This window comes from Semicossyphus pulcher, unplaced genomic scaffold (assembly GCF_022749685.1).
Source record: "Semicossyphus pulcher isolate SPU_LCO1_2020_fin unplaced genomic scaffold, fSemPul1.0.p SCAF_26, whole genome shotgun sequence".
Lineage (NCBI taxonomy): Eukaryota > Metazoa > Chordata > Actinopteri > Labriformes > Labridae > Semicossyphus > Semicossyphus pulcher.
In genome coordinates, this window is record NW_027211700.1 from 2579658 (window position 1) to 2603701 (window position 24044).

Consider the following 24044-nt stretch of genomic DNA (forward strand, 5'->3'; position numbering starts at 1 on the left):
GTGGATTATTATCTAAATGTGGAGCTGATGACTTTATATTTTTCTTTAAATTCAGTGGAAAAAAAGTCAAGATCAATACACAAGCAAAGAACATTACCTTAATATTACACTGCTACTATAAGTTCAGTACTAAAGTAAATGTTTCTTTTTAGCACTGTTGGCCGGTTCAAAAATATTCTGGCCGGGAAAATTATTTGGCATACACGTAGGTGTAGGTTTGGCCTTCGCAGGTAGACCAAAAAGTTAATTTTGGACCCTGTTTGCAGACATTTCAGGCTTCTGTCAAAACACAACGTTTACACTTATTAAAACTTTATCAATAGACAATGATTTTAAGGTGTTTTTTACCATGACCTTTCGACTGCTGTCTTCCTGCAGTCTTCTTTTAGAAGAGTCACGTGATGTTTCTGTGACGTGTCTTATCAGCTGTTGTTTATGCAGATGTGATCGTCTTTTACATCCCCTTTCTGAGAACAGCATCCCTCTTGCGCATGCTGAATGACCTTCCTGTTTCTGCAATACACGTTTTATTACATGATCAAATTTTTTATTGGACTACGTGTTTAAAAGCAGGTGCGCACTGCGGAAGTAGCTGCAGACAGCGGACGGGCAGCGAAGGAGCAGCCCCGCCTACTCCTTGAACCCTGCATACTATCCAGAGCCATATAGGCAGAGAGTCTCTGTCTTTACAGCTCTGAAAGTACCGTCACTCACTCGCCCCCACCCTTGACCCTATGCAGTTTGCATATCGCCAAAACAGAGCCACAGAGGACGCCATCGTCCCCGTCCTGCACAGCGCCCCCTGCCACCTAGAAGGGAGGGACACTTATGTGAGGATGCTGTTCGTGGATTACAGCTTAGCATTCAACACCATAGTGCCCTCCAGGCTCGTCAGCAAGCTCAGGGATCTGGGCCTGAACACAGCACTGTGTGACTGTATTCTGGACTTCCTGACAGACCGCCTCCAGGTGGTGAGAGTAGACAGCCTCACCTCTTCACCGCTGACTCTCAGCATAGGAGCGCCGCAGGGCTGTGTCCTCAGCCCCCTCCTGTATTCCCTCTACACCCATGACTTCATGGCGACACAGGCATCAAACACCATTGTGAAGTTTGCGGAGACACAGCAGTTGTGGGGCTGATCTCCCGCGGCAACAAGACGGCCTACAGAGAGGAGGTGACTATCCTGGCACAGTGGTGCCAGGACAACCACCTCTCTCTGAATGTCTCCAAGACAAAGGAGGTCATTGTGGATTACAGGAGGAGGGGAGACACTCCCCCCTCAGTCACCATCAACGGCACAGTGGTGGAGATGGTGGACAGTTTTAAATACCCGTGGGTGAACATCCACAAAGACTTAACATGGGCTAACCACACCACTGTGGTTGTCAGGAAAGCCCAACAAAGACTGTACGGCCTCAGGCACCTAAAGAAGTTTGGCCTGAGGCCCCAAATCTTCAGGGACTTCTACCGGGGCACCATAGAGAGCCTCCTGACAGGCTGCTTCACCACCTGGTATGGCAGCTGCACCAGCATGGACCGTAAGGCGCTGGAGAGGGTGGCGCACACGGCCCAGCACATCACCAGGTATGAACTGCCCCGCCTGCAGGAACTGTACGCCCAGCGATGCCTCTGAGGGTCATTAAGGCACCCTCACAAGAGCCTGTTCCCCCTGCTGCCCACAGGTCGGAGGTACAGGTCCCTGATATCCTTCTTCTTATTATTATTACTTTTATTTTTTGTTACTGTTTCGTTACTTCTTTCTTATTTTATTATTCTATTTTTAATATTTACCCTTTTGAATCAGAGCGTCCCAGCATAAGTATTTCACACGATTGTACTTGTATAACTGGAGTGACAATAAACATCTTGAATCTTGAATCTCACTCACTCAGTCAGTCACTCAGTCATGTGTAGGGCTGACCCCGTTTGTCAGCCAAATATACCGGTGTTCCCCTTTAGATTAAAACCTTTCTGTTGACCTCTTTGTTCCAGATTTCTCTTCAGTACAACATCCCGACTCCTCCTCAAGTCTCCTCTCTTCATGTGGAGACCGAATCGCTTGCTAACTGCACCAGATCATCACGCAGAATCCATCTGAATGTGAAGTCAATGTAAGTAATCATCAACAACTAGATGCAACAACAAAGGAGACCTGCTGCTCTAGGAAAAGTATCCTTATCATGATTATTGTAAACAGGAGAAAACAACATATTTTTATGCTCCCACTTACAGACATATTGGAAATGAGACCAATACAAACATGGTGATCCTGGATATCAAAATACTCTCTGGATTTATCCCAGATCCAGTGGCTTTAACAATGGTGAGTGTGGTGTCAGTTGTTAATGTCATAATGATGGTAATGATAACCTAGCTGAATTAACCACATTCACACAGCAGCCATTTTCCGCCAATGCTCAGGGGGGTGGCGGGGACTCCAACACCGACATTTGTTGTACTGCTGTGTTCCAGGTTGATCAGCAACGAAAAACACAATGAACAGTAATGAATCAGATGGCGGAGTAATAAGCTAAGTCTAGGCATTTTCTAGACTCCTAATTACTGTCTGACGATTAAAACAACGCTGAACAGGCTAACAAGCCAGGTACAAGCACAGTATACCTGCTACTTAGTGCTAAGAATATATTAATACAATAATGCTAGCATTTAACTCACCGAAAAGCGTGGGCTCATACTTCTTGCACGGCCAGAAAGTTCCATAAATCCCACAGAGATACAGATTATTTGTCCAAACTTTGAATGAAAAATCTCCAGAAGGCTCCAACAACACAAACAGACGAAGTTAAGTTCACTGTGTGTCTGTGTTGACGTCCAGCAGACAGCCAGCAGGATCCAACGGCCACTCAAGTGACCCCGCCCCTATGATGAAAGGCTTTATATAATCAAAACAGGTGCAGTTACCTTGAAGAGTAAAATTAGCTATTTATAACTAAACCGTTTTTTGTTCCAGGCTGTAAACATGTTTATTTCTGATGGAAAAATTAGCATTTTCCCATCTGGTGTAATGTAATATCTTGTTTTCTGGAGCCTCAAGTGGACACTCGAGGAACTGCAGTTTTTGCACTTGAACATTGGCTTCATTTTTCAATGAATTGTGATGAGTCCTATTTATCTCTGGCAGCAATATTAACATCTCATCCTGTAGTAAAATTCACAGGCATGGAGAGTAAAGTTCACTTCCGGTATGCTTTTTCAAGGTAAAAGTCCTATCTGGAATTGTGACTCCCGTCGTTTGTAAACAATACTTTTATTTTGAAGTGTTGTCCCATTGTTGTTGTTGTTGCTGTTGTTTTTTTAAATTTTATTTGTAACTTTTCCAGGAAGTTATTTGATCGATGAAGTCACTCACAGGCTCCTTATTGTAGTTCCTGCTTTATTTTCTTTGAAATAAAAACGTAAACATAAGTCTCCCGCAGGCCATAAGTATATATGTTAGCAAAAATAAATAAATAACATCATGTTAAAGACGTTACTTGGGTGCGATCTCTCCCTCTCTCCCCCTCGCTCGCTCTCTGTCTCTTCATCTCGGCTCATACGGCCGTTTTCGTTGTGTGTTAATTAAGGTCCCATTTCTAATGTAAATAAGATCGTTTTCTGTTAAGACCAACCCATGGAAACCTTTAAAACAAAGACCCAAAAGTAGCCCTGGATAATAAGTGCGCTGCGGAAGTACTGTAGATGAGGAAAGCCATGTCCGCAGTCGAGGAGCGTAGGAGCAGCCCCGCCTACTCCCTCGAACAAAGTATCCAGAGCCGTGTAGACAGAGAGTCGTGTAAGTGGAGGTCCAACATGCTCCAATGTGCTCCATGATCCGCCACTGAGATGTCGCAACTCGCTCTCTCTCTATGGCTCTGAAAGTACCGTCACTCACTTACTCAATCAGTCAGTCACATACTGACCCATGTGTAGGGCTGACCCCGGCGGTCAGCCACAAAGTTGTTGTGTTTTGTGAAATTTTATTTTTTGACCTTCTGGGCCACTGTAGCCTTGGTAGTGGAAACAGCAGCATGCCTGTAGAGTATATCAGTAATCTAGGACCCACAGAAAGACTGCTTTAACTGAACTTTTTGTACAATTCAACTGAGGGTGAAACTATCAAAATCGTAGCTTATTTTGCATGTTAGCATTAGCTTTTCTCTAAATGGGTTATCAAATATGTTGTTGAGAAAGCAGTGACTGACAACGGTTTGTTAGATCCCCCACATTTATACACTTACAACCTGGAACAAAGCATTGTGACATCATAACAGCATTTGAGCTTAACTCCCTGAGCATGGCGTAAGAGGAAAATGGCCGCCGTGTGAGTATTGAGAATGTCGTCTCCTTGCAGCTCAAAGAATCCAATGTGGTGGATCGTGTTGAACACAATGAAGATCATGTTCTGGTGTACTTGCGGGAGGTGAGACGAATCACAGAGAGGAACAATACGTGATGCTCTCCACTCCAGATCTGATACTAATCCGTTTTTCTTCCCACAGTTACAGAAGGCTATCCTCGTGCACCATACGGTACAGCTTATACAAGTACTGCCAGTGCAGAACCTGAAGCCAGCTGTGGTCAAGATTTACGACTACTACCAGCCAAGTAACTCAGATACTCAGTCCTGCCATCCGTTCACTATGGGAGATAAAACAATCGTGATCACATTAAAAACACTCACCGTAAAATTCGGTGTATAACACAAACTTCAAAAAAAATTTCATGTAAAAAGTGGGCTGTGTCCTATACACCAGTGCGACCAATATACCAGTTTAAAATGCAGACAGAGGTATTTTATTGTGTTACGGTATTTTACCCAGATGATGGCGCCATAATCTAGCTAAAGTTGTGGCTTGTTAAGTGTTGACGTCACAGCTTCGCTCCAAGCCACTCCAACACCTCCTAATTGCTGCAGTGCTGTTTTGTGTTTTCCTCGCTGATTTAAGCTTTATTTAAACTAACTTGACAGTTCCAAAGCTTCGCCACTGATGAGCATATTGTACAAACTCAGAAAAACAATGATATTAGAAAAATAAACTAGGCTATTGTAGCCCATCCTAGTTGATACTGGGGTACACACTGTACACATAGGAACACAGTAGAGTTGGAATAAGCTTATTGAAACCTTCAACCTTTGTCTAAAGTAGCGTACACTTAGAACCCAGAGAACGTCAACGAATGAATTGACAAATGAATCCACTGTTTGAAACATGAAGGAGCTTTCACTAAAACTGTGTCTTCTCCTCTCAGGTTCCCAGGCTGAGATGGAGTACACTGACCCCTGTGCTGCAGGTAACAATATTAACAATGATGACAGATTTTTGACAGATATAATATAAAGGAGGATAATAATAATTTAGTAGACAGAAACAAACATTTGAATCCAGCCTAGCCTCTATGACAGGCGCTACAAAGGTATTATCTGGCTATTCCTCGGATGTCACGCTAAAGATGGGAAGCTCCAATGCTGTTTTAGTGTTGTACTGCTGTGTTTGAGTTGACAAGCTGTATAAGAGAAGGGAAAGAGTACTAACCCATTTTTTTTTTTTAGCAAAGTTAGCATTCAACCACCTTCTAACTGACCTTATTGTTTGATGGTATGTGATATGATAGGAAAGATATACATTTCTAGCTAACAGTAATATTGCTAACATAAGCTGATAACAGTATTTAGCAAAGTTAGCATTCAACCACTTCTAGCGAACATTATTGATCGATGGTGGTACATCAGACAATACATGCATTTCTTGCTTACGGTAGTGTTACCTGGCTAACGTACAGATCTAACCCCCTTTTTTTTTTGGCAAAGTTAGCATTGAACCACCTACTTGCTAACATCATTGTTTGTGAACACATAGGGATGAGTACCGAAACCCGGTACTAAACGGGCCCCGGGGCCGAATTATGAAATACAGGAGTATTGAGAAGCTCCCAACGTTAGCGGTGCCGCTTTCGGTACCGGAGAAATTAAGGTTTATTTATTGCAACAAAAACGTTATCTTGCACATTTAATGTCATCAGCCGTTCTAATTTGCAATAAGAATCAGACACTGATGTGTATTCCCAGTCCAAAAGAGAGATCTCTCTCACAGAGCCTGTGTGCAGGGGGCAGTGCAGCTCTCTCTCTCTCACACGCGCTGCAGCGCACATAGACTCAGACGCGGGCGTGAGTGCACACAACAGATCCTGCTCGTTAGAGAACTAAATGATCAAAAGTGTGGTTAAACTTCACCAGAGTCGACACCGACAATGCTCGTTGCCACAAGTGCAACAACCCTTTTGCTTGTGAGGGTGGAAACACAAGCAATCTGTCCATACGTGTGTCTGAAGTGCGTCATATACAGGCAGAGAAATGCACCGTTTGACTCTCGAGCTCGTAGTTCATCTCTCGTTGGCCCATATATGTCAGGTATTGTTGGAAAAAATGTTGAAGCTTTATAATCAAATGTTTTAGAGTTGAAGTTATATAACCATAAGATTTATAAATTAAATGTTTTAATGCCTTAAAGTTAAAGTTTTATAGTTATAATGCCTTAAAGTTAACTTTCCTATAGTCTAAAGGCCTTAAAGTTAAAGTTGTTATAGTTAAAATGTCTTAAAGTTAACTTTTCTATAGTCTAATGCTTTAAAGTTAAAGGTTTTATAGTTAAAATGTCTTAAAGGTAACTTTTCTATAGTCTAAAGCCTTAAAGTTAAAGTTGTACAGTCAAATGTCTTAAAGTTAAAGTTTTACAGTCAAGTTTTTTATAGTTGAGGTTTAACAGTCAAATGTTTTATAGTTAAGGTTTTATATTCTAATGTTTTATAATAAGTTTTCATAATCTAAAGTGTTAAAAACTCTAAATATAGAATCCTAAGCTGAAAAACTCACTGGGCTCAGCATCAAAGGCAAGTGCAGGGTTGGCAGCTGGCCAAGAAAAACAGGTGTCCCCCCCCAGCCCCTCCCTTTTTGTTGTACAGTGCATGAACGCGCCTAATTGGCCGGAGTGAAGAAGAGGCCTGCAGAAAAGTTGGAAATGGGTCAGGCAAAAACTGAGAGGAAACCGGCTGAGGGAAGAGAGCCAGAGCAAGGGGGGGGGGGGCTCCAACAGGTGTGGGGGGAAGCTGAAGCCCAGCGAGGGAGGGGCGGAGAGTATATAAGACCCGAGCGGCTGACCCGTGGGCAGTCTCATCCGGATGACACTCATTGATTTATTGATGTATCAGTTTATCTGTAATCAATAAAGATTTTTGTTGCATCAGATTTTGCTTTTCTAAGATCATTTTTGACAGTTTTATTTCTCAGTTTGAAGACTTATTCCACCAAGTTTATTAACTATTTTTGAGGTTTTATTATCTATTGGAGATTGAAATTAAGTTGCAGATAAGATAGTTTGTGGAACTTTTTTGCCACAACAGTATGTATGCTAGCAGCCTACCTGCATGCCCCACCCGTGTTGCTCTATACCACCGTATTTTCTTTTGCTGGAAATAATTGTTTATTTAGTTTGTTTTAAATTTCCACAAAATTGGAGTCTATAATAGTGATTTGTTCTTTTTTGCTGTGATAATTATTTTATATTTCAGAAATAAAGCAATCTTAATTCTGTTCTTAATCTTTTTTCTCTTAAAAAATAACAAAAAGAACCGATAAAAATACTAATAAGAACCGGATCGTTAAGCAGTATCGAAAAGAGTAGTAATACCATTCAAAGAGATGATAGGAAAGACATCTATCTAACAGTAAGGTTAGCTAGCTCATGGTAGTGTAAGCCTGAAAGTGGTTGATGCTCACATAAGCTGTTGTTAAAGGATAGCTAATAGGTCATCAATATGTGGCTATACCCTGAAATATTGCCCGAGCTCCTTTCGGATTTTTCATTATTGGTTGTAAACACAGTTGTTGATCAAACAGGATGTGGTGAAATGTGATGATTTAATATTTCATGGGTTTATACATCGTGTTCAAACAGAATATGGGTGTGACGTCAGGAGAAATTGCTGCTATGTTAATATGATGAATTACTAGAGAAATCAACAGACATAACTGATCCGACTTTGAAGTGCCGTTTTAAATTAGCAAGAACATTTTGCAAAGCGAATCATTAGATTCATTTTGAGTATATTAAGTTAAGTTGTTACTAATTAATCACAATTTTTCTTTCCCTGCAGCTTCATAGAGTGAAGGATGGTCACCCACAAAACGTCAAGACTCTTTTCTTTTTAAGAATCAAATTGTCATATATTTTTATAAAAGCTCCACTTCATGTAATCGAGATAGTTTCAAGGAAAATAAGGGGAAGGACTGGACACGTTTTTCATTTCATTCTACTCCCTTTTTGAATTAGTGCTGTTATTACTTTTTCCTTTGTCTGCCTTTATATTTTATGTTAAACATGTTCCAAATAAATAAAGACATGAAATGAATGTGATTTCTGTTTACTTGTGGGATTACCTGAGACAATGAGGCTAGCTCTTTTGTTGTGTCATTGTCCACAAATCAACATTTTTACAAACGAATGTAACAGCATGTTTTCGGCTGCAGCCTGTTTTAATGTGTTGAATAGCTTCTGGGATTTTGCACCAACACACAGAGGCCCGTAAGTGATGATTTATATTACATTATATTTGTAAAAGTCTATTTAGTCTTATTATACCTTTAAATCATCTCCTAGTGGAAAGAGGCAGAGTTCTTTAGTAAAAATGGCTCCAACTTTACTCTGGGAATGTTTACATATATACATACTGGATGCTACATGGAAATAATAAAATATATATAATAACTGTGAGAAAAAAAAGGCTTTGTTAGTGAAAATCATAAAAATCTTGATGCATCACATGAAGAGTCGCAAGAGTCCTCCAATTTGCAGATTCATATTTTGCATACAAATTAAATCAGTGTGGAAACTAAGTCCTCATTTTTTTAATCAAAGGATTAGCATCGTATTGTCAAATGAATACAGCTTTGTAACTTCTGATTTCCACGTGGACTTACATTAAAAACCTACAAGCTACAATGCTAATGTTGCTAGTTGTAGATGTTATTGTTTTCAGAGACTCAACAGGCTCTTTCTGGAACAATCATTGTTCCTGTTAGCTTCGTCTGTGTGCAAATCAGCGACTAACTGCCCCCGCAGTGGGCTTACTGCTTGTTTTGAGCGTGGGATGCCCTTTAGGCATGTGATTTTCAGGCAAAAATACATACAGCTGACTTAATTGTGCAACACTGACATTCAACCTGTTTGATTTGGCCATTAAAAAACCACCTTAACCTTGACCACAATAGTCAAATTAAATATTTATCTTAATAAATAAACATGTGTGGGCTGGATCTCAAACAAACTTTCAGAAAGTGCAGTCCCTGAAATGGGGTGTTTTTGCATACGTCAGCATAATAACCCAAACCATTTAAATGTGTGTTAGTGATGGGTGAAAGGGGGCGGGGCTTTGTAGCAAAGACTATTTAACAGAGAGACTCAGAGGTTTACCTCAAACAGCCATGGCTCTTCCTGGGAATCAGATGAGGACATGGACACTGTTTGTCTGCCTGAGCTGGATGTTTGTGGGTCAAGTGGCGGCAGAACCGTGAGTTTGTTGAACTCTCTGTAAAATATAGTGTTTTTAGTAAAGTTTAATGTAATGTTGAGGATTGGAATTTTCTGCTTATTTTTAGGGTAATCTTTTGGGTTAGAGTTTCTTCCATATAAGTGTCTGTGAGGTATCTACTGTGTATGCATGTGTCTTTTGCTGCAGGTGTAAAAGCCCTGAAAAAGGGACTATTTGACTGAAAGATGCATTGACACAAACTTTTCTCAGATCATGCAGGTGCAAATTACTGTTATTATGGTTCCTGTTACAAACTTGTTTCAGTTTGTGTATTAAGCATAGGCTGTATGAAAAGATGGACGACATGACAGCTCCTTAAAAGTGAAGCCAAACCCTCTCTATCGCCCCCTGCTGACTGGCTGCAGTATAGGTCATAAAGCCCGCCTCCTCCATGTTAACAGATGGGACATGAGTCAAACTATAAAATCAAAATACACGTGAAATACATTTTTCTCCAACATGGTTTCTGACATTATAGTTAGTTCTTATCATGCTGATTTATGTCCAAGTGTTCATTTTTCTGACAAGTTTACTTTTAATTAGTTATTTGATGCTATAAAAAGGGGGCGTGGCCTCATGATTGACAGCTCTGCTGACAAATGGGGCTCCTGCAGCGTTCTGTTCCCCAGAAGAAGAGTAGAGGAGGAACGGCGAGAGGACACATAACTAACACTAACACTACAGTCATTGAACTTTCCATAAGCGTGAAGATCTGCTTCACCAAATGAGCAAGATGGCAGCGCCCGCTCCGGGGATATTTTGGCTTCATTTTGTACAATGAGAGCAGGCGGAGATGCTCTTCTGCTTGTTGATAATGCACATTTTTCCATCTGTCACACAGGCAGTACCTGGTGGCCATGCCTACAGTAATCGAACCCGGAACCGAGACTAAATTCTGTGCGAGTCTCCTGCAGCCCAGCGAGACTCTGGTCATGACCATCACTCTGATCTCTGGAGAAGAGGAGACCACCCTCCTCCAGAAGACCTCCAGCACTGAGTTTCATGAATGCTTTCAGTTTCAGGTCACCTCTTTGTTTCACTGGATCATTTATTCCACTAAATACTTGTTTGCACCATTTTTATGTAGCCACAAACTGTTTTCTGATTCCTTTGATTCACTTATGAGGTCTCTATATACTCCTGCAGGCTCCTTTAGTGCAGGATGAAACCGTGCAGATGTTCAGGGTGAGGTTAAAAGGCGACACATTTCACTCAGAAGAAGTCAGGAAAGTCTTGATCAAAGATTTCCAAACGATGACGTTCATCCAAACAGATAAACCACTCTACCTCCCAGGACAAACAGGTAACAAGAGCCCGACCAATTACGAATACAGTCAATTCAAACTACCATCATGGCGGCAGATGTAGGGAATTTTTGAGCTGTATGTTTTGACCTACAAGAACTTCCTGTTTCATGGGGAGGCATCACCTGTTTGGGGAGTGACAACAGCCACAACTTTTGAGGATTCTAAGATCTAAAGTTTTTGTCCTTGAGGTCTTTCCTACATATCTTCTAACTTTTACGTGGATAGGATGAACAACCCTTAGAGGAGTTCTTTCACGTATGATCTCTATAGATGGCTGAAGATATATACTTGATAAATTAAAATGGTGGACTTCCTGTTAGGTTTGGGTTAACAATAGGTTGTTTTTGTAGGTCTGGACATGATACATATGCCTACCAAATGTTGTAAATGTAGGTATAATGTAGGCTTCTGCAGGGGACATTTAGTGTACAGCACAATCGAGCCATTTTGTCAAATCCAAACTGAAACTTACAGTAAATCCCACTTGGGACAGATGAACCAAATTTTGTGAGATCTCAAGCATCCCTATCTCTTCAAAAACAACTTCCTGTTTCGTGGAAAACAACAAAACCGCTCTCTATGAAAACGTCAAAATCAATGACTGTATATAAAGATAGACGATGTGTCTCCATCTCCTTTCGTACAAAAGTGAGGTAAAATTCCTCCACAGCAGGCGCTGCCATCTTGCAAATTTTGAGCCAGAAGTTTGACTAGAAGATTATATCTGCTGAGGAAGGTTTAGACAGTTACAGTCCCTCGGCTCATGTTAGACTTTAAGTGTTAATGACTGACCAGATATTTCTCCCAATGGTAGATAATGAAAGGCTCTCAGTATGTTCTGTTTAAATCGACTTTCATTATTATTCTCTTTGATAAGATATTCTCTTTGCATTCTGTTCAGTGCATTTCAGAGTGGTCACACTGGACACCAAGTTCAGACCTGCCAGTGGGCTGGTGAGTGTTTGAACTGTCTATTTTTTGTTTTAACAATGGCCCTGATATGCCATCATGTTTCTTTTAGTAACATAACCATGAATGCATTTCATTTAGGGCAGCTGTCCTCAGGGTTATTTGTTTTGGTGGCTGCTAAAATAAGTCGCCCTTTAACAAATGTTATTGTGCTCTCTTCTTGCAGTACAACACCGTCGAAATTCAGGTAGGACTCAATCAAAGCAAAACTTATTACATTATAAAAATGATTGTAAATGTTCATCTCAGTTGTTAAGCAATTGTTCAGCTAAGATAAAACCTAGAGCATGAATATTGTTAGACTGCTCCAAACTCACTGTGAAAACACGTTCTTTACCTTCATTCCATTAATAGGATTCTAACTACAACCGGATTGGGCAGTGGCTGAACACCACATCCAATGGAAAGATATTGCAGCTGTCTTACTCTTTGAACTCTGAGGCTCGTGAAGGTACCTACAGAGTTCATGTTTGGATTAATGGAAGAAAAATAAGTCACAGCTTCAGAGTGGAGAAATATGGTAAGTTACGTTTCTCCACAACACAACAATTTGTATTGAAGTGATAATCTTAAAGTTCTCAGTTTCATTCTATTTGGCGCCACCTTATGGCGATAAAAGGCAATTGTGGGCGCATATGTCCCAGATAACCAGACGTCCACGGTCGGCTCCGGTTGTAACTCTTGATTTTCCTGGCTGACGGTCGCTTTCCTTTCCAGACTGTTTGCTTCATCTGAGCGTCGAGTTTGTTTCTTCTTCTTTGGATTTTCACTTCTTGTTGAAGTTGTATCTGTAGTCATCCATCTTTTCTTTGTTTGTTCAGCCATAGTAGATTACTGTTTACTCGCAACACTTGCAGAGAGCGGAAAAGCAGCCGCTTAGCTCCGCCTACCCTCTCTGGCAGACCAACCACTGCTGGCTGATGGAAAACGCGTCACTAACTGGGCGCCGCTTGTGATTTTTTCGTGAATGTCGCCACAGACACCCAGTCCATAATAATTCTATATACTACAAATGCAAAGGCTTTCATCAGTGGGCCATAGGCTCAATCACCATTGTGTTACCTCAATCAGCGATAGACAGAGACTTAACAGACATTTATTTAAATGAAAATCTTCGAGATTATGTCTTTAAATAAAGGATTCTAACAACCGTACTTTGTCCTCAGTTTTACCAAAGTTTGACGTAAAAGTAAAAGCGTCTGATGGAATCAGCATTGGACAGGAGGAAGTCGAAGTGGAAGTCTGTTCAAAGTAAGTAACATACACATGACTTGAGACTGTGATTAAAACTACCTTTTTCTTCTACACAACAATTGTGTTAAAACTTCCCATCCAATCAGATACACGTATGGACAGCCTGTGCCGGCCAGTGTTGAACTCGAGATGTGCCGACCTCTGAATCCTCATGTTACACTCAATGACACAACAAGCCAGTGCCATCAGGAGACAAAGCGGGTACGGTTAAAGCTACAAGACACAGAAACACAAAAAACCCAGAAACTTATGATCCAAATATTTTAAAGATGATTAATATTCTTGGTTGAGTCACTGTCACGGTTGAGGTAAAACAAAACCAAAAAGGCTCTGGGAACATGAACTAGGGAGGGTGGAGGGGCTCCAGAGGAGGGACTCAGGGCAAATGTTCTGGGGTACAATGTTCAGTTTTAAATACAGACTGGAGGTTGGACGACCTGGAGGCGGGGCAGAGGCTAAACAAAAGCTTTCAAGCGGGCACCAGTAGCAGGCGTCGGCCGGACAGCCGACGAAGAACCAGGAGGGCCATCCTCCGGCTGGACCAGAAGAGGTGTCGGCCGGGATGCTGACGGTGAACCAGGAGGGAATCCTCCTGTTGGCATGGAAGAGGATCTGGACCAGATGGAACCTCTTGCAGGGCCGGAACAGGATCAGGACCCAATGAACCTCTGGCTAGGTCGGAACAGGATCAGGACCCAACGAGGCCTCTTGAGATGGAACAGGGGGCTGGAATTCTGGGACAAGAGCCGGAGTCTGTTGGTGAGCCGACTGGAGCCGGGGAGCAGGAGCCGGCTGGGTGGGCGACTGGAGCCGGGGAGCAGGAGCTGGCCGGGGGGCGACTGGAGCCGGGGAGCAGGAGCCGGTCGGGGGGGTGACTGGAGCAGGGGAGCAGGAGCCGGCCGGGGGGCCGACTGGAGCCGGGGAGCAGGAGCCGGCCGGGGGGCCTATTGGAGCCGGGAAGCCAAATGGACCCGGGGAGCAGGAGTCGGCAAGGCCTCCTTGAGCCTCCACGGCTGCCAGTACAAATTGCCAGGCGAGTTGCTGTCCAGGGAGACGGGGACTGAAGGGCAGACTTTGAACCTCGCTTGCAGCTAACAGGCTGAGATGCAGACTGCTGGTGGCCTTGACAGTTTATAAAATCATTTCTCCAATCAGGCAAAAATGTTTTTAGCCAAGGCCTAGAAAAAACCTCCTGGCAGGCTTTAGAGAGGGCTGTATCCCTGCCATTTCCATCACAGGCATATGTGAAGTCCTTCTTAAGACATAAGAGGTAATTAAAGGTTAAATTCCACCTCACGCATTTCAATTAAAAATAGGGGGTCTGCTGGGTAAAAGCTTGGTCAGTTCGTACTGTCACGGTTGTGGTAAAACATAAAGGGGGAGGACCCAGATGCAGACGATGTAAGTTTAATAAACAAAAAAACTTAAAGGCAACAAACAAAGGATTACTGTCCAAAGGGTACAGGCAAACAAAATCCAACAGCCAAAAAGGTCCAACAAAACAGGTCACAAATAATCCACAGGAAAAGAACAACGGCTGGTCAAAAAACACGGAGAGCCACGAGGAGCAAGGACAAAAGACAGAGCATGACATGAAAGACATAAGACGAACTGACACTGAGACAAGGGAGTACAAAGACTAAATAAACTTGGGAGGTGATGCTAATTAGAGACAGGTGAGACAATCAAGAGGCAGGTGAAAACAATAAAGGCAAGGCACATCATCAAACAAGCGGGAAAACACACAAAGGCAGGAAGAGGATCATCACAAGAGACCATTATCTTCCATCCATCCATCCATCAATTATCTTCTGCTTATCCGGAGTCAGGTCACGGTGGCAGCAGGCTAAGCAAGGTAACCCAGGCATCCTTCTCCCCAGCTACGTTTTCCAGCTCCCCCTGGGGGATTCCGAGGCCATCCCAGGCCAGGTCGATTATATAATGCCTCCAGCAAGCTCTGGGTCTACCCAGGGGTCTCCCCCCAGTTGGACGTGCCTGGACAACCTCCAAAGGGAGGTGCCCAGGAGTCATCCTAATCAGATGCCCGAACCACCTCAACTGGCTCCTTTCGATGCGAAGGAGTAGCGGCTCTTCTCCGAGCACCCTCTGGATGTCTGAGGTCCTTACCCTATCTCTCAGGACTCTAAATGACTAATGGGAAAGTAAGTTGCTTCAACTGGTAGCCCCAAAAACCCAACGCAATGTAACCCTCCAGTTTAACCTTCCAGAACATGGTAGTTTATGGTCTACTGCTGCCTCAGTCAGTGACTCAGTATTTGTAACACTCTAACTTGTTAATGACCTGTCTCTTGAGGGTCTACAACTCCACTGGAAATGTTGGACTACATTAAGAAATCAAGTGTTACAAAAGACCAGCTAAGTCGCATTGATAAAGACATTTTGTGGGTCTTTCAATGACAGCTAACATTCTGTGTTTATTTTACTTTTTGTTCTATCTAGACAGAAAAGAATGGCTGTGCCACGTTTATGATCAAAATGTCAACCTTCACTAAACTGAAGCCACAATTATTGGAGGACGAACTGGAAATCACTGCTGAAGTGGAAGAGGATGGAACGGGTAAACTTCAGTCATCATATGTTCAAAACGATATGATAGAAACACTGTCGTAACATGGTGGCTTTTCTTACAGGGATTAAACGCACAGGAAGGAAAACAGTGGCGCTTTCTTATATTGTTGGAAAGCTTTCTTTTATTGAAACACCAAAGTTTTATAAGAAAGGATCAATTTTGGAAGGAAAAGTAAGTAAAATATGTAATCTTCAGTTAATTGTTGTAAAGAATACATCGCAGCTGTGGATTCTGTGCATTCACAGTAATACATCTTTTGTTTCCAATAGGTTAAGGTCGTTAACATCAAAGATGAACCTGTTCCTGACATGCCGGTCTATTTGTTTGATGATTATTGGATGGCACCTGTGCCACGAAACCTCACAACTGACAGCAATGGAATCGCCACTTTCACAATAAACACAACCGGCGCTGAAAACAACATTAGACTAAGAGTAAGTGAATGACTATGGTAGCGATAGTTAAATGACATGGACGTGATAGTAATCTTTCAGGGCAAAAGCTTCTAATCAAAGTAAGTCCAGTAAATTTGCTCGTTTTTTGCAATTGACAGGCTCAGGTTGTCATTTAAACTGTCTAAAAACATTACAGAGAGGATCCCTGCAGAAAGGGTTGGAAGCTTAAGTGCTGTGATCAAAAGGATAATTGTGTTCCAGGTTACGATGACTATGAAAGTAGGAGTCTGGGAAATAGTTTTTATTTTGCAGATTCCTGATTGATTAGCTTCTGAAAAGACAATAGATAAAAAAATTCATAAGAACAATAAATAAATAAACATCCAGAGGGACATCGGGCCATATTTCAGGTCATCGCAACAAAACTTCTAACCCAACAGCTAACGTTAGCATTCAACTGTTGGCATTATGCTCACCTGAACACATAATAAATGTACGTCTTTCCACATGTATCTTGTAACACTATCAAACCGTAATGTTAGCTAGGAAGTTGTCTATTATCTGTTAGCTGCTATGTTGAAAATGTTCAAAGACTCCTAATTCTAGTAATTCTTAGCACTATCTGTGTTAGCTTTTAATGCTTCTGACAACTTCATCAATTGTCAGCTGACTAATATCACTTCTTCTCTACGATCCAGGCTGCCCTCGAACAAGACGAAGCGCCATTGGTTCATTCAAAAATTCCACACTATGAGAATGAACGTCACGTAATTTCCTTGATCTCGCCGCCTTCTCCTCGTACTAAATCATCCAGCTCTCTGGAGGTGAAGGGGAAGAAGCAACTTCCCTGTGACAAAGAGGAGAACTTCTCCATCCAATACACTTTTGTGGGAGAGACCCGGGGCTCGGTGGATGTGATGTATCTGGTGTGTAGTGGACAAATGTGTGAAATTGAAACTGAACTTGTTGATCTAGAAAACACAGAATATTTCTGAGAGAATAATTTTATGACCCAGTTCAAAACAGAACATGTGCTAGGATTGAGCCGGAGATATACTTGGTTTTAACTATGCGTGTGCATGACGTGCACATGAACAGTAGGGGCAGTGTAGAGGCAGAGGGGATGTGACACAGCAGCAGGGACAACAATGGCAGAAAGTTCTGAAGACAAGCTGATCTGTACGATGTGTCGCTGCCACTGCACAGAGACAAACATGCCTGTCAAACAGCTGCAGACAGATAAGTTTCATTTTAGAAGTCCACGTGGAAACCTGCAAAATGGGAACAAGTCCGGGAGCGTTACGTCCGTGCACGGAGGAACATGTTGGAGAGACGGAGCGGGGACGGTGTGTTCTGTCCACTGAACACACAAGAACTGTCGCTGTTTCTGCCGTGATCTCAGAATGAACATCACAGTAACCTCCTCAAGTGTCTCCATGTCTGTTGTTTGAATCCCACACATACAGCAGTTGCATACAGCCTGAGCTCTCTGGTGCGCCCTCTAGAGGTATCCTCCAGTAACACACGTAGTGCAGAGACTAGTACGTGAACAATTATGTTCATGGCGCAGACGATTGTGTGTGCAAAAGCAAGGTGAAAAAGCAAGTGGATCTCTGGCCTTAATCGCTTCATGCTCAGTTCTTGCCAACATCTTGCCTATCCACAATCTGTCCAATTCTGTCTTAGCTCAGTCAAGCTCAAGAACTTTCCTCTAATCACAGTTTTTTTGTGTGTTGTACCTTTTCTGAATCTGTGCCTGTTTCAATTTAAGGCAAATTAACCGCTTTAATTAACTTCCTTACAATTCTCCAGGTGTTAACCAGAGGAACCATTGTCATGCAAGGGCATCAGAAGCTGGAAGTGCCAGATGATTCTGGTGGGTAAAGATGACTTTGAAAATTTACAAACAAGAATCCTCTTGCTGGAAAGTCAGACATGTAGACACTATTCTCATGCAAATTCTGTTTCATAAAAAAGATTATTATTCTGTTGCATTTTAGACAAACAGACGAAACAATGTTTTAAATCAAAGATGATAAAATAATGATGTTATTTGGATCAGTAAGTTAAAAGTGTCCAAACCGTAGAAGGATGTGTTTTGTGTTGGTTTCATCCTAAACGTGTCTTGTTTCTTTTACAGTGACCGAGGGCGAGATATCCTTTGTATTTAAAGCGACTTCAGAAGTAGCACCAGAGATCCAGATTGTGGCTTACACCATCCTCCCGAATGAGATTGTAATCGCCCACAGCGCTTCCTTCTTGATCGAGAAATGCTTCCGTAGCAAGGTCAGTGTGAAAAGAGGAAAAAATACTGAGCTAGGTGGAATCAGATTTTGAACTAATTCTCAATGGTTTAGTTTAATACAGTATACGCTCTTGCCTGCAAATATTCTGCAAAAGTATTATCACATTATTCAAGCAGTGTGCAAAATAAATGTTCATTGCAGCGTTGATGTTCAGGTAATGCCAGGCAACTCAAAATGCTGTACAGAGGCATTGAAATGTATTTAAAACACAAACAACAAGGAAATATTAAAATTGTCTGAAAAAGTCAATAAAAACAAACCAAGAAAACAAGAAAACATTCAAATTAAAAAGAACTTTAAAGACACTGAAGGAAAAATAAAACCATGGGCAAACGTGAGCAAGAATGGTTAGAATAGAAAATCTGCAATAAACAATATTTTGAACCCTATTTTTTTGTTTTAAGTTTTAGCAGACATTTGTGTACATTACTGCTTGTATGTGCATCTGTGTTTGTCTGTTTTGTGAGTCAGGTATCTTTGGGGTTTAATCCAACCTCAGCTGTACCAGGAGAGGGAACCACCCTGCAGGTGTCGGCCCAGCCCGGCTCTCTGTGTGGAATCAGCATCATCGACCAGAGCGTCCTCATTGAAGAGCCGGGGAAGACTCTGGATGCCGACAAGGTACCGTAAAATTCGATGTAAAAGATGCACTTTAATCCATCTAAAAAGTGGGCTGTGTCCTTTTAAATTAAATTACATCAATGATTGTTTAATTATTACTAGGGCTGTCAATCGATTAAAATATTTAATCGCGATTAATCGCATGGTTGTCCATAGCACATTTTTGACCTGTTGTAAATGTACCTTAAAGAGTTATTTTTTGAAGTTTTTAATACTCTTAGTAACATGGGGATGGACAAATATGCTTCCTTTATGCAAATGTATGTTTATTATTACTGCAACATTCTAAAACAATGACATATACTGTCCAGAATATTCTACAGAATAACCTCAAAGGTTCTGCATGTTCAAAAAATATGCTGAAAGCAGAACATGGCAATCATGGCATATATCTCTATTTCTGTGAGAAGCACATCACATGTAGGCTTACTCAGTCTGGATTAACCTCTTTCTAGATGCTTATTTCTTCCTTCCGCAGGTTAACTGTACTCTCTTCTTCACCTTAATTCACGTTTTAATTCACAAACTACTTTAAGTGATCACTTTGCTTTGCTTCAGTCACCCAACACACCTGCACCTTTGCGCTCTGCATAGCTTCTGGCCCCGCCCCCTCTTTCTGTCTGTCTCTCTGTCTCTGTCTGCTGAGTTGACTGTCTTCATCAGCAGTCTGTTTAACTAAGTCACTAAAGTTAAATATTTTCTCTCGTAATTCAGTTCTCACAGCATGTGAGCCGCGTGTGCACGAGGGACGTTATTCATGACATAACGCCGAATGACATCTGCACCTTTTTAAAAGCTTTATAAACAGCGACAATCATTGCATTTACGATAGGGACCTACGGAGATACACAGTAGGAATGTTTACATTGCGTTACAGAACTGCATATGATTGTGTGCGGACAGAGAGCGTCCTGATGTCCTGTGACTCCTGTCACTGTTCCAGCGCTCTTCCTCAACAAGGAGAGCGGGTGAACGACCGGCAAAATGTATGTAGCAGAAACACTGCCGGTGGTAACTCAGTTCACATCGACAGTAAAAACAAATAACTTTTGTCTGTCCAGAGAACCATCGAGCAGGGCTTTGAGGCTGAATTTGTCATTTAAAAGACCCTTTTCTTTTTCTAGTTCTGCTCACTGAGGTTTGTTTCTGCATGCTGTCCGCAACATTGCGGCTGCATTGCTTCCTGATTTCTCAAACTACAAGGTGGGCGGAGGGTCATAATAATAGAACGTGCCCTAAAATAATTAGTGGCGTTAACGCGTTAACTTTGACAGCCCTAATTATAACATTTCTGTCACTTCTTATGTTCAGTGGCACTGATGTGTTATGGGAACATTGTTGTCTCGTTAGTATTGTTTTACCGTTATAATACAAACATAATATTCTTGTCCCTTGTCTTCTTTTTCAGATATTTAATTTGTTGCCTGACAAAAGCTTTTTCTTCCATCATGCTAATGATCCTGAACCGTGTTTGAATGTGAGACACAGAAGATCTTATATGTATAGACACAGAGGAGGGAGTGACGATAGTGGTGCTCTTGGAGTTTTCCAGGTAATTCTTATGCAACAATTTTCCACATTTATTCCTGACACCATTTTTGCTGTTAAGAGCCACTGACATTTCAATGTGCTGCCTGTTTATCCAGAGATTGGGCCTGAAGATCGCAACAAATGTACTTACCAAGATGCCGTTATGTGTCATCTTCAAGGGGAAAACATACTACGATGATATTGGTGAGAGACATATTAGTTTGGCCCATTCAAGTGAACATATATAAAAGCATCACTTTAGGAAAGTTCACTGCTTCAAGTTTTACCTCTGATTCTGGTCTATGTGTTTCTGTCTCCTCAGGTCCCGTTGCTTACATGAGTCCAGAAATGGACGTTACCTCAGAACTTATCTGGAAATTAAGGTCGCGCACTTTCTTCCCGGAGACTTGGATATGGAACCTGGTGGAAGTTGGGTGAGTTTCTGATAGCGCCTCTTCACATGACTTGTTTTTGGGGGGGGTTGTAGGCAATTGAAGCTGATTTTTTTTTTAACTCAACAAATGTAAAATATGTAAAAAAATATATATATAAATGTAAAATACTTTTATTTAAATGATCTATATCGTGCCTTTAAAAACAAAATGCTATGCTTGCATTAACCCTCGTATTATCCTCAAATAAACTAACACATTTTACCCTTGGGGTCAATCTGACCCCAGGGATATTTGCCGCCAGAAAATGATTTACATACAATTGTTGACCAAGTTTTTTAACCCCTGTATAATGAAACTTATCGGTGAGTTGACCTGTTCTCTAGCGCCACCATCAGGCCAAACTTTTAAATTAGAATTAATGTATCTTGAAAAGTTTTCATGCAAATCTTCTCAAATTTACTGACAACATTAATGAACACAAGAGTATGAACCCTGTTGGTTTTGGTGATGATATGACCTTTCCTGTAGCGCCACCATCAGGTCAAACTTTCAGTTTTAGAGTAAATGTATGTTGAAAATCTTTCATCCTGATCTTTTCTAATTTGGGGTGCACATTCATGACTCTCACAGAATGAACCATATTGATTGATGTTGGTGACCCCCCCTTTCCTCTCATAAACATATTTATTTAATTATTTTTATCTCCTTTTTTTGTAACATATTTGTGGTTAGTCACTATAAAGTCTCACTCACCCCTCCTCTTTTGTTATCCGGGCTTGGGACATCCCAAGTACAATTTTTTCAATGGATGGTGTTATGAAGAGCTCTAATGATGACTTGATGTCTTCAGCATGGCTGATTGCATATCTGGTGGGGCCTCGAAGCATTTTGATAATATTAGCAGCGCTAAGTCTAACCTGCTGTTGAAGTGGGGAAAGGGACCATAGTATCTTTCCATGTTTGGAAGGGATCGTGTCTGCTGGTGGTTGAGAGACAACAGGAGGGTCAACACTCTCATTCTCATCAGATGAGAATGCCTCAAAGTCAGGGTCCTCCTCAACACAATCCTCTGTCTCAGAATGTCAGAATGCAATGTCCTCGCGGGAATACCCCGCCCTCCACACACACACCTTCATGCCCATGGTGCGGGAAAGTTCTCATGAGAATATTGTTTCCCCCTCCCCCATGTCATGTTAGCACCAAAAAGGGAAAATGATGGTCCCTCTACTCACTTCAACAACAAGGTAGACGTGCTGCTAAGAGTGTGTCCCACCAGACACACAGTCAGCTGTGCTGAAGACATAAAGTCATTATTCGAGCTCTTCATATAACCATCAACTGAAAATATTGTACTTGAGATGATAATTTTAGAGTGGTATGTGTAGTTGGAAGGACTTGGATGTGATCAACTCACAAGCCTACATTGGCTTCCTCATTTTGGCAGGAGTTCACAAGTCAAGTTGTTTCCCACATGCCCACACCACGAGAAGTATCAAAGTTCTGGTGGGAATAGTTGTTTTCCCCACCCCCCTGTTATGTATCAACTCAAAAGTATCAACTCTGCACCTGCAGGTGCGGGGATGTTAGGTCACACACACAGACAGACAAGTTTTACACAGCTAAAACAGCTTGGGGTCAAATTGACCCCAGAGGAACACCAATGCGTGCAATATGTGTTCAGCACATTGAAAAAATATCATCATGATAATTTTATGCATAATCAGTTGGCCCCATCAAATTAGGAAAAGTCCTGAAATATGAAGTTTATTATTTAAATAAATAAATAAAAACACTCGAATCAAATATTTAAATTCAGATTCAGACAACTTTATTTATCCCAAAGGACAAATCAGTTTTACAAGTGATTTAAAATGTGGCACCGATTCAGCACGCCAGACATCCTCAGACGGCGTTACAGTCTCTCGTCCAAATATGGTCACTTCTGGTTTCAAATAATCAAGATGGCAGCAGCTGAACTCCAAAACAAAGGCTTCAGAAGTGTGGTCCACTAACCCAGGGGTAATGTCAAGGTGGTTCTATCCACTTCTTTTATCTGTGGTTGAAACAACTCTGCACCTGCAGGCAATTAAGAACTGCCCATTAACGTAACCTGAAAATCTTTGGACCATGAAAATAAGTTGACGCGAGTGAAGCGAGCGTTGCTACTGCAACAATGCGAAGAGATTAAACAGGCTGCCCTCGGGGTGTCAATCCGGAGAATTTCCTGCGAGACTATGCTAGCGGGCCCTTAGCCCTCGAGGAATGATTGACTTAAGATCCCAATTTTAATCAATGATAAATATTAAATAACATCAATATAGATTTTAAAAGATTAAATTTGAATCTTTGGCAATCAAAAGTTTAAAAAAGATTTTTAATTTAAATCTTAATTTGAATCTCTAACTTTAAAGACTAATTTTAACTTTGTCTCTATTAAATAATCAATAACAATTTTATTACTTTAAATCATATTATCATCCTCGGCTACTTTCTTTATCCCCTTGTCCGGTTACCACCGTGGGTCCCCTGGTGTTCGCTCCTCGCTCACTGGCCTCGTCCTCGACCTGAGACACTTATGAGCCTTGAGGCGTGCGGACACAGGAAGGGGGGGAAGGCGGAGTAAGGCTTCCCTATGTGGTTCTCTCCCACTGGCTTCCGTAGGTCTCCCGATTCCCTGACAAACTTTTTACTACTCACTGATTTTTGTTGTCTAGTTCTTAGCCCCTGTAGGAGTCTCTCTTTGTACCTCCCCAGGGTCACAAAGGGGAACTCGGAAACCTACAGCTATCTCCTCTCTCCATCTGAAGAACCTGTAAGGATCCCTAACCTCAAAAAGCCTAACAGTTATAAGCTTCTAACCAGGCCCCAGCCAGGGGAGGGGCCCCGACAGATTCTCTACCTGATGTATGTGTGTGTATATGTGCCCTAAGGTCGTCAGTCGTGTAGCCATAGTGTGGATGCGCATGAGCTTACCTTGGTGGGCGCCACGAGGATCTTTGAAGAAAACTCTTGTGTGTGTCCTTGTGTGAGCAACTCACAAAAACAGACGACCAGAATCTCCCTTAAAAGTTTTAAAGGGTCTTTATTAAGTC

The 24044-nt window shown here is 41.7% G+C and overlaps 2 protein-coding genes across 2 annotated transcripts in view; both read left to right on the forward strand.

The window, feature by feature from the left end:
* LOC138604556 (alpha-2-macroglobulin-like) overlaps window positions 1-8350 on the forward strand; it is a 39644-nt gene extending 31294 nt beyond the window's left edge. The window contains exons 31-36 of the mRNA XM_069676489.1: window positions 1993-2111; window positions 2233-2323; window positions 4352-4420; window positions 4500-4605; window positions 5251-5292; window positions 8152-8350. Coding sequence (XP_069532590.1) covers window positions 1993-2111; window positions 2233-2323; window positions 4352-4420; window positions 4500-4605; window positions 5251-5292; window positions 8152-8159 — 435 coding nt within the window. The 3' untranslated portion in view covers window positions 8160-8350. The remainder of the gene's footprint in view (window positions 1-1992; window positions 2112-2232; window positions 2324-4351; window positions 4421-4499; window positions 4606-5250; window positions 5293-8151) is intronic.
* Window positions 8351-9478: 1128 nt separating this feature from the next.
* The window catches only part of LOC138604535 (alpha-2-macroglobulin-like), a 33987-nt gene continuing 19421 nt past the window's right edge, over window positions 9479-24044 (forward strand). Inside the window, exons 1-19 of the mRNA XM_069676465.1 lie at window positions 9479-9564; window positions 10427-10607; window positions 10732-10888; window positions 11794-11846; window positions 12028-12048; window positions 12216-12381; window positions 13028-13112; window positions 13202-13316; window positions 15576-15693; window positions 15767-15876; window positions 15975-16139; window positions 16799-17026; window positions 17913-17976; window positions 18241-18386; window positions 18878-19027; window positions 20436-20579; window positions 20674-20761; window positions 20839-20884; window positions 20941-20991. Of these exons, the coding sequence (XP_069532566.1) occupies window positions 9479-9564; window positions 10427-10607; window positions 10732-10888; window positions 11794-11846; window positions 12028-12048; window positions 12216-12381; window positions 13028-13112; window positions 13202-13316; window positions 15576-15693; window positions 15767-15876; window positions 15975-16139; window positions 16799-17026; window positions 17913-17976; window positions 18241-18386; window positions 18878-19027; window positions 20436-20579; window positions 20674-20761; window positions 20839-20884; window positions 20941-20991 (2174 nt within the window). The remainder of the gene's footprint in view (window positions 9565-10426; window positions 10608-10731; window positions 10889-11793; window positions 11847-12027; window positions 12049-12215; window positions 12382-13027; window positions 13113-13201; window positions 13317-15575; window positions 15694-15766; window positions 15877-15974; window positions 16140-16798; window positions 17027-17912; window positions 17977-18240; window positions 18387-18877; window positions 19028-20435; window positions 20580-20673; window positions 20762-20838; window positions 20885-20940; window positions 20992-24044) is intronic.